At 39.2% G+C, this 10,446-nt stretch overlaps 2 protein-coding genes across 2 annotated transcripts; both read left to right on the top strand.

Moving 5' to 3' along the window:
- Positions 1 to 4,919: 4,919 nt before the first annotated feature.
- Positions 4,920 to 9,197, top strand: LOC125589276 (probable mitochondrial import receptor subunit TOM40-2). The gene is made up of 5 exons (XM_048761818.1): positions 4,920 to 8,347; positions 8,455 to 8,523; positions 8,597 to 8,680; positions 8,778 to 8,873; positions 8,966 to 9,197. The coding sequence occupies exons 1-5, from the start codon at positions 8,345 to 8,347 to the stop codon at positions 9,023 to 9,025; spliced, it is 312 nt and encodes a 103-aa protein (XP_048617775.1). The 5' UTR covers positions 4,920 to 8,344; the 3' UTR covers positions 9,026 to 9,197.
- On the top strand, positions 6,862 to 8,075 carry LOC125588308 (probable mitochondrial import receptor subunit TOM40-2). The gene is made up of 6 exons (XM_048759592.1): positions 6,862 to 6,988; positions 7,266 to 7,347; positions 7,455 to 7,557; positions 7,645 to 7,740; positions 7,840 to 7,890; positions 7,977 to 8,075. The coding sequence occupies exons 1-6, from the start codon at positions 6,862 to 6,864 to the stop codon at positions 8,073 to 8,075; spliced, it is 558 nt and encodes a 185-aa protein (XP_048615549.1).
- Positions 9,198 to 10,446: the final 1,249 nt, after the last annotated feature.

Genomic DNA, 10,446 nt, shown 5'->3' on the forward strand with positions numbered 1-10,446 from the left:
AGAAGAGGGCGTGTTTGATCTCGTCAGCCTCTAAAGTTGTACAGAGGCTCTGATTCACTTCACCTGAGAGGCTCGGTTTGAGTGCTGAGTGCACAATGTACTTCGTCAAGTCTGAGGGTCCGCCATGGTTTTCTGAAGTGAACATGGCATTGAAATAAGAAGAAATCTGGTCTGCAATTTGATCCTCTTCGAAGAAAGCCTTTCCCTCAGAATCCTCTATGACTGACATCCTGTTGCGTGCTCTGCGTCCCTTGGCCATCGCATGGAAGAACCCCAAATTTTTATCCCCTGCAGAGAGCCGCATAATTCTGCTGCATTGCCGCCAAAATTCTTCTTCATCTCTGTATGCAATGTGAAGCTTGGCGTTAAGAGATGTGATGATGGAATCAACTCCCTGGGGGTCGATCATGGCCGTTTCTAGGCTCAGCTTTAACTGATTTATAGCTTCTTTGCTGTTGAAAGACTGTTCTCTGGACCACGTTGCGATAGCTTTGCGGCATCGCGAAAGCTTCGCGTCCATGGATAGGTTGGGATCAGCATTCCAGACTTCAGCAATTAGATTTCTAACCTCAGCGTTATCTTTCAATCTGCGGTCATACCTGAATAGCCGGTTCTTGCGTCGCTTTGCTGAGTCAAAGACCGTGATCACTGGTCTGTGGTCTGACGTATCAAAATTCAGGTAATGGCATCTGCCCGTAGGAAAACATTCTGACCATACTGGGTTAACTAGGGCCCTGTCGAGCCGACAGAATACAAGGTGAGTTCGTCGACGCCCTCTCCACGATAAAGAGATGCCCGTGTGTTTGAGGTCGAATAGGTCACAATTGGAAAGCATATTCCGAAAGGCTCCAAACGAGCCTTCTGCTCTCTCCGGTCCGCCAGATTTCTCGTTGTTGTCTATGATCTCGTTAAAATCTCCGGCTAATATCCATGCAGAGTTTCGTGATAGGGAGAGTGATATAAGGAGGTCCCATACCATAAACCGGTGTTGTGTTTCAGGATCTCCATAGACAAAAGTTGCAAAGAAAGATGACCCTTTATGATTAATGATAGTATCTATTACATTCTTGGATGAAGAGAGAATCTGTAAATCTATGTCTTGCTTCCAAAAGAGGGCAAGTCCGCCACTATTCGGCCTCTCCGGGGGAACCAAATGTCTATGCTCTGCCCCAAAGAAGTCAAGCTCTTGCAGTACGAAGGCATCCAGATTCTTTGTTTCCATGAGGAAGATTATATCAAGGGAAGCTTGTTGATTAAGTGATATCTTGCATATTTACATTGTTTTATCCATTCACCCATGTGCATTTTGATCATATCGACTAGGATTTAGCCATGTTTAGGTTGCATTTTGCATACATGAGTCTTTATCAGGTATTGGAGTACCACATGGAGTTCTTGGAGGCATTTGGGTGCATTTGGAGCTCAAAAGAAGTGTTTAAAGCGATCAACGGACGAGCAGCGCACCAGAGCGACCTCACCGGAGCGACGCCGTGAAGTCGCTGTGGCACACATCCTGGAGCGACCTTGACAGAGCGACGTAGAGAGGTCGCTCGCGTTTTTATCGCGAGACACCCCTCCCAGAGCGACTTGCCAGAGCGACGATCCAAGGTCGCTCGCGTTTCCATGGCGAGACGACACCCAACGAAGCCTGGAGCGACGTCCTCAGAGCGACACAGCCAGGTCGCTCGCGAGGAGACGACCCGAGAGCGACGTCCTCAGAGCGACACAGCCAGGTCGCTCGCGAAGAAATGACCCGGGAGCGACCTCTCGCAGCGACGTGCCGAGGTCTCTCCGCGTCTATTTGTTTGGGCAAATTCATGATTTCTCAAGGGCCTTTTGGTCATTTCATTATGCACGTTTTACATTTCTAAACCCTATGTTTTAAACATCTTTGGTGGCCGCCAGGCGGATGAATCTCTTGGATCTATTGAAAGATACACAAAAACTCTCTGGAGAAGTTCATCTCTTGGATTTTTGATTGTTATGTTCTTGTGTTCTTGTTGATTTCTTATCTATTTCTCTACATGATTAATCTGAAATCCAATATGGGTTTAAGAGGAATCATGGAGATTAGTGAGTAATCACCTTTTGAATTCATGGGTTAGGGAGATTAAGGGTGATTAGGTTAGTTCTAGGATGTTTTAGTGTAGATCATTCTTGTTCCTTGCTAGTAGAGTATTCTTAATGCATCTTCTGAGTTGGCCACTCAAAAGTTGATCAATAGGCATTTCCCACCCGAAAGGTGTTTGATGAAATGTCTGAGACAACTCTCCTAGGCTTTTAGTATACTTTGCCAAAGACATTTGTTGTTAAAGATGCTAAGATAGCTAATAGACTTGTTAGTAATGACTGCTTTCATATTATTCAACCAAAGACATTTGATGTTTGAGATATGTTAGCAAATGAGCATTCATCTAGACATAGAGCTTGCTTAGAATTGTGTCTAGGCTTAAGATTGATAGTTTGATTGATCATTTGCCATCCTTAGTTCGATACTTGATCACCCAAGGTCTAATCCCTATGCCCATGAGTTCTCTTTTCCCTTAGTCAAGAAAGTATCATTCTGTTATTGCTTTCTACTTTTAGTCATAGCTTAAAACTCATTTAAATCATTGGTTGCACTTAGATTAAGTGAGTACTTGCATTCTCATTGCTTTGATATCCCTCAGAACTGGTTCGACAATCACTATACTATAACATTTGTCTTAGGAGCCTTGAAAACTCCTAACATCATTAAGCTCCTTGATCCGCTGAACTGTCGTGGGGTTCCCCAGTCCACGACAGTTCCAGCTTAGCATTGCTAAGGAAGATCGCGATTTCGCAGATGAAAATCCATCTGCGGTTTCGCTACTGGCGGGATCAGTGTAATTGGTGGAGCTGTGGAGGCGGTAGTTCTTCTCTGCTTCCTTGCGGGTTTTGGCGCTTGGGCTTTGGAAGTTCCCGGCGAGGTTTGTAGCTGGTTCAGATTTCTTTTTTTGGATCCCATACCAGCATAGACTTTTGGACTGAGCCTAACATGGGTACGAGACGCTCCCGACCTAGCCGGCCTGCCTCTTCTTCTCACTGGGTTTACACCCCCATTACTGGGACTTGTTGTCTGAGAAAAAGGGGTCGTATCCTGGTGGTTAGTAGGTGCTGGGGATGCGAGAGCCGCGTTGGTTGAAGCTTGGATAATATTCGCTGCGGTTTCTTCCACTGTACCGTCCAGTTCGCTTTGCAGCACCCGTTGTTGTCTAGCTGCCCTCTCTGTTGGGTCGTCGACGTTCAGATACTGTAGAATAACTTCTCTCAGCTCTTCCATCACCTTTTCTCTAGATGGAATGTTCGGGGGCGTCCAGACATTATTCGCGACCAGGACCTGTTCTGAATGTTGTCTGGAGGCGCCCTTTTGTGATCGCTGAGTTGTTGCTTCATGATCTGGAACTGATGGTTTTGTTCTCCATTGGGGGTGAGATGATCGGCTGTTTGTTGCTCCGACTGTAGTTGCGTTTGCTATGCCTTCATTGAGTGGTGGGAAGTCCGTCCTGTCTAAATTACCTCCTAAAGAGGGCCTGGGTGAGTGGCTACTCCTTCGTTGCGAGGTTGCTTCCTGATCCGCTAGTGTGGATTTGGCTTTCCACTGAAGTCTTGGGGAGTTACGACGGTTGTCTCTATCCTCCTGTTGATGCTCTCCTCCATTTTGATGCAGACGGCGCCTTGAGTATGGTGGGGAGTAGTAAGCATGTTCTCTCTGCTCATTTGGGGGCGCAGAGATCTCATTTGCTGCAGTCTGAATAGCCTGTTGAGCTGGGGGGGGGGGCTAACTTATTCCTCGGTCCCGTTGGGTGAGGTGCAGCTGCTGAGATTCTCTCACCGAATGGTCTCCCATGACGGTCGTATCTTTGTTGAAACAGTCGATTCTGCGGCATAATGTGCTCCCTAGACTCCCGCAGGGGGGAGCGCCTGGCGGTTAGAGATTCCGTTCGTTGCATAGGAGCTACACCATTATCAGTATGAGTGTTTGCGGCATCACTTGGTTTCTCAGGGCATTGGGATTGTAGGTGGGAGAGACGAAAGCAGTAGGTGCAGTGGTTTCCCAATCTCTCATACTCCAGAGTGATTATACTTTCTTCGCCAGTATCAAAATCCAGAGTGGGTTCCATTGCCAAAGGTTTCAGGCCATCCACAATAACCCTGACGCGTGCTGAGGACCGTGTGACGGCATAGCTCTCAAGTTCTCCAAGTTCTAGGCCAATGTTTCTGACCACTTTCTCATGCCAGTAATGCAAAGGGATGCCTCTGATATTTATCCAGAACGGTATCTGAGATGGGAAAGTTGGTGAGATGATTGGTTCCCATCGTTGGACGATGAGCATCCATCGTCCAAATTGATAGGGTCTGTTACGCAAGACCTCCTGAATGTCTTCCTCCGCCTCAAAACGAAACTGAAAGCAGTCTCTTCCTAGGTCAGAGCTGGATGATGGATCGACGTCCCATTTCTTAGCCAAATAAGGTAAGACCGAACTCATCTTTTGTTCTAGGGTTAGTGAGACGTCCGACCAGTGTGAGTAAATTGTCTTTGATGAGTTCTGATGGATCGAAGTCAGGAGCACGTATTTTGATTCTCTGGGGAGCTGTTGGGTTTCCTGTGATGGTTTTACCCTTTTCCTCAGCCGTAAAGCGTCTAGCCATTGCAAACTAGGGATGCAAAGGGAGACAGAGACAGGCCTGTGGGAAGTGTTGATGTTGTGACTATCAGGTTGCCAAAGTATAGATGTTGGAACTTAGAAGCGAGGTGAAGCAGAGTATGAAGTAGGTGCAAAGTCAAGGTTTAGATTTAGAGGAGTGACTCTATGTGGGGGGGGGGGGGGGGGGGGGGGGGGGTGATAGGAAGCCAAGGCTGGTGTTTAGGACACTTGGTGGGGAAGGCAGATGCCTTGCCGGCTATTGCCGGCGAAAACGGTGAAGAAGAATTACAACCAGTGGTATTGCAAATTTTGAAAAGTTTCCCAAAAGGTGGTAGAAACCAAGTTGGTGAAAAAAAAAGAGGGAAAGTGATACGAAAACATTGTCAAAAGGGGAAGCAAACCGGGTAGCTGCAAACCGTGGGTGGTGAAACCGGGTTTACTCAGACTGTCTCGATAAGGGCTGACTTAGAGAGGACGTGGCGAGCTCTAAAACAACAAAAAATCAGATAAGACCGAGTACAATTATATCTAACTTATTAATCTATTTTACCGTCAACAAATATTACATACGTACTAATGACCTATTAATGATATCAACTACAAACCAGATATCAATGATTTCTCTTCATATACACTATCTTCATGGGTTGATTTCATCAAACACAACCCACATACACCTAATCATCTCTGGATTGATTTTATCAAACATAACCCTATGTTTAAAAAGTTTCTGGAACATGACATATTATATCCTTTAGCTTTCTGCGTCATAACATAAGTTGCTTTAGCTTTCAAGAAAAACAAATAAGTTGCTTCCCACACTGAATCGTTAATATATTGAGATTTCGATTATCTCGAGCTATTTTGGTTTGAATGGTTTGTTCCTCTATCAAGAGCTCTTTCAAGTTTTTTTTTGTTTTTTGCTTCTTTTTTTGTTTTTTGCTTTTCATGTCTATATCAGCAGGCGTAGAAGACGATGTGTTTAATTTTTAACATCGGTTTACCTGGTTTCCTTTTCAATCCAACTGTTTCAAATCAAAACAATAACTGAATTTGGTTAGTCCACTTCAAATCAGTATATTCTTAAAAATGAATTTTGAATATATATATTCTCATTTCAAATTGTAAAATTTTAGTTTTCTATTTACCATAACAACCTTGTAATAACATATTTATACTAATTTTTTGGTAACATTCAAATATTAAAAAAAACTGAAAATTTGTTATAAAAGATATTCTTTCGTTAAAGTTTTGGAGATGAAGAATATTCTTTAGCATCACTATAACCATTACCGAAAAGAGTTTATCGGCAAACAAATCTTCGCAATAATTGATTAGATATAAGTGCAAACAACTAAATTCGTATATCTAACTTTAAATAGCTGAATCGTTTTTAGTATCTTATGATAACGATTTTTAAAGTATTAATAAAAAAGTTAATGAGTTTATGTTTGCTTTCATGATGAAAGTTCTGGATATGCTTCTATGCGAGTGATCACAAGAAAGCCTCTTAAGAGTTTAGATTATTCTATGCGCTTTCTTGAAGCTCAAATTTCTTATAGACACATTTTTATGCGTTTGCTAATAAAGAGTTAAAGACTTTTAAAAGACCGTATAAAAAAAAGGCTTAATGATGGTCTGGAAATGCTTCTTAACGATGTTCTTGAGTTAAAGACTTTTACAAGACCGTATAAAAGACCGTCTAGACTGGAGACATTAATCTGTGTTGCTAATTTTATTCTAGAATGGATTTGATTGATTTCGAGTATTAAGAAGTATTTAACGTTGCTAATTGCATGCATATGAAGTTTTAATGACAATATAACATTCCAAACCTTTGATCTGTTGTCATGTGTGGAAAAAATGCATTATGTTGCGATGGTGGACAAAAAAAACCCTCCAATTTTCATATGTTTAGTCCTTAACCACATATATTTTCATGTCTTTAACTCTTAAGTAAATGGGTCCGAAACTGATTCGGGTACGAGCCGACATATCCATTTAAGGAAAGTAAAAAATGAAACCGGGTCAGTCCTAATAAGGAAGGTAACGAAACCCTTGGCGCACACGCATATATCTCAAAACAAAGACAAACCCTTAATAACCGAGTCTCCTCCTCCGTCTTCTTAGCTTCTTCGCTTTAATATCCCTCCGACTTTGCTCTCTTTTCTTTTCGAACAAGTGTGCAGCAACCATGGCGGGCTTTGCACCACCGAATGTGACAGCACAATTCCACTCAAAGACCAAAATCGAAGAGAAAGTGGACTACTCAAACCTCCCTTGCCCTAAACCCTACGAAGATATCCACCTCGAAGCTACCAGTTGAGTACCACACAAAGACACTCTGTCTTCTTGGGTTTCTGATTTATGGGTCTTTCTTTTACTATCTACTTTTGGAAACCTAAATCGAAATATGTGTTGCTCTTTAAGACTTATGCCGCTCTTCTAAACCTATAGATAACCTTAAAAGTTATGACCTTTGACCTGTTTCTTGTTAATGGTTTTGACACAACTTAACTTGGGTGGGGGGTTTCTTATACTTTTCAAGTATTATCTATCCTTAAGTAAGACTGTGTGGGTTTTGATTTCACTTTGCAGAGTCTCTAAAGCCAGAACACTTTGAGGGTTTCCGCCTCGACTACACCAAGAGGATGAACCATAAGTTTTCTCTTATTCATAGGTACATTGAGTTTTGGTTTTTTAAAAAGTATACTTTTTTTTATAAAAAAAAAAGCATATTTGTGTGTCCTAAGTAACTAAGCTTGTGAGTTGATGTTTCAAAAACAGCTTACTGATGGGAAACAGTGAACGTCCTGCTGAACGATCTCAGCATATTTTCAAGACTCCAACTTCCAGTTATGAATTTGGTGCAAATTTCATTGACCCAAAGGTGTATACTTTTTGTTTGTTTGTGGTATTTTACTATTCTTTTTGTCATCAACAAGTTGTAATTAACATTTACCAACTTGTAAACCAGTTGATGCTTGACGGGAGGCTCATGATGGATGGTACAGTTATTGCGAGATTCAATAGCGTTTTAAAGGAGAACTTCACCATCAAGACTACTGCTCACGTACAACAAGTTTCATATTGTGTTGTTCTTCTGCTCTAATTAGCCTCTTTTTTGTCAGTAACCATAAACTGTTTCTTTCTTTCTTTTTCTCTCTGCCAGCTGACAAATGAGCTAGATAAGTCGCAAGGCGTGTTCACCGTTGATTACAAGGTGCGTAGTTATTTCTGTTCAATATTTTTGTTTATATCTATGAACCCATGTTTGATTCTTTTAGATTGTCACATTATGTTTTCTAGGGGTCCGACTACAGAACTCAGTTTCAGCTTGGAAACTACAGGAATCAGTTTGAGCCTGGAACCAGCTCCCTGTTCAGAGCTAACTATATTCAGGTGTGAAATGAACTACTTGCCCTTGCTATTACGCTTTACCATCTTAAGTGTATCGTTATGTTATGTACTGAGATGTTTTCTTTTGTTAGCATTAGATAACCTTTTTGTTAGTTACTAAAATATTAACTCTTTTCTTTCCACTGCGAATTTAATATATAAATATTTTTTTATTGCAGCATGTCACACCCAAGCTATCTTTAGGTGGCGAGGTTTTATATCTTAGTGAGCATAGGAAGTCGGTTGTTGGTTATGTGGCTAGATACGAGACTGATAAAATGGTACAACGCTTTCTTCTCCAAATTAATTAGAATAATCTGTACAAACTTCTCAACCTTCTCTTCTTTTGATCTTCAAGCTAATTTTCAATATTATATTTTACAAACAGGTTGCCTCTGGGCAAGTTGCTTCCTCTGGTGTGGCTATCATGAACTATGTTCATAAAGTTACAGACAAGGTAAAACATTCCAGTCTCATCTTTATTGAGTGGATAAGCTAAAAACTCATGATGTTTTTTTCTTTGTAATCAGATCTCTCTAGCAGCAGATTTCTTTTACAGCTTTATGTTAAGAGATGGTGCAGCTAGTGTTGGGTATGACCTGATGTTCAGACAGGTACATAGCGCCTTTGTCCTGTTGGAGTCTTGAAATAACAAACAACAAAGAAATGTTCTAACTTGGTGTATTTTTTCTTGTTGGGGTTTGGTTTTAGAGTCGAGTAAGAGGAAAGATCGATTCTAATGGTGTTGTTTTTGCTCACGTGGAAGAACAATTGTGTCCTGGACTCGGTTTGCTTCTATGCGCTGAGGTAAAGAAAATAACTCTAAGCATGCGGTTTCATGGTCATGAATGTTATAATGATTGGTTTATTAAAAGGAATGCATTTTCTTGAATAATCAGGTTGATCATGTGAAGAAGGATTACAAGTTTGGTTTGGGTGTTAAATACGAAAGCCTCTAGAATTTGTTTTCTTAGGCGTTGTTTATCCTCAAAGAGTTATCAGCTTAGGAGGCACTCCCTCTCTCTCTCACACACTCTTTGTTTAAGGTTTTAAGTGTTTTTGTGTATTGCTTCCAAAAGAATATACTACTAGGCAAGAAGGTTTCCTCAATCCCAATACGTTTTTTTAATCTAATGTGTTAACTTTTGATTATTTCTTTTCTGTGTTCTTGCAATATAAATCTTATACCGACACTAAAAACAGTCTTTGAAAAGAATTAACAAAATAATTTATATCTAAGCACTGAACTTACATTTCTAAACCATGAATTGTGATAACTGCACCCTTTGTTTTACTTTACATTTACATGTTAAACAAACATAAAGTAATTTTTTTTGTTTGTATATAATATCCTTAAAATTTGGAGAATAGAAGAATTAATACAACAAATCATTTTTAAATTCAAAAATAGAAAAATAAATAATAGCACTAATTTCAGTAAAAATAATAATAAAGAATAATCTAGTTTGTATGTTTTGGAGATCATTTGAGATTGAGCAGAATCAATAACTAATTTAAGAGAACTTTTAATTAGAGGTACTACATAAATTTTAAATTAGTTGAAAATATTTCATGAAATTGGAAATATTTTTTAAAACAAATAAAAGGTTGAACTAATTATATTATGGAAAATAAAAATTTGAAATACTTACTTATTAAAAAAAAATCAAATTTTAGTCATGGATCCGACAGAAGAGTTTTAATTTATTATCTCATTGCATTGCTTATCTGCCCAAGAATATATTGTGGATTATGATTAAAGGCTGCGAATGAGTAAAGCAGATCAGAAAATGGAGATCTAACATGAAATGCAGATCAAGCAGAACAATTGCAAATCAAGTAAATTATGTAGAACAAATGCAGATCAAGAGATTATGTTGAACAAATGAATTTCTAATTCATCAAACTAATTTATTGAATAATCATATTTAATTACATCTTGTAAATTTTAAAAAATAATGTAAGTTAAATATATAAAACAAAATATTAGTTCTAATTAAAAAGAAAAAAATACATACATGTGTTGTAATATATATGTTAGAAACAAATTGAAACTTTTATTGAATATTATTAGGGATAATTTGCAAAATACCCTATTTAGGATTTGAAATTTGAAAAATACACTGTCTTTTTTTTTTTTTTGAAAACTACACTTTCTTTAACGTAAATTTACCTTTTTACCTCAATTTGATATTTCAATAATTAATATATAAATTTGAAATTAATAAGAAAAGTACGAAAACACGGTTTATATAGATTTTAATTTATTTCGTTAACTTTATATAAACACAAGTCACGTCTCGTTCTATACAAAATTTTCATTCTTTCTTGAAGCCGAGGCCAAGTAAGTTTTTCTAATATGATATTCACATATGTGTTT

This window comes from Brassica napus, chromosome C6 (genome assembly GCF_020379485.1).
Source record: "Brassica napus cultivar Da-Ae chromosome C6, Da-Ae, whole genome shotgun sequence".
Classification (NCBI taxonomy): Eukaryota; Viridiplantae; Streptophyta; class Magnoliopsida; order Brassicales; family Brassicaceae; genus Brassica; species Brassica napus.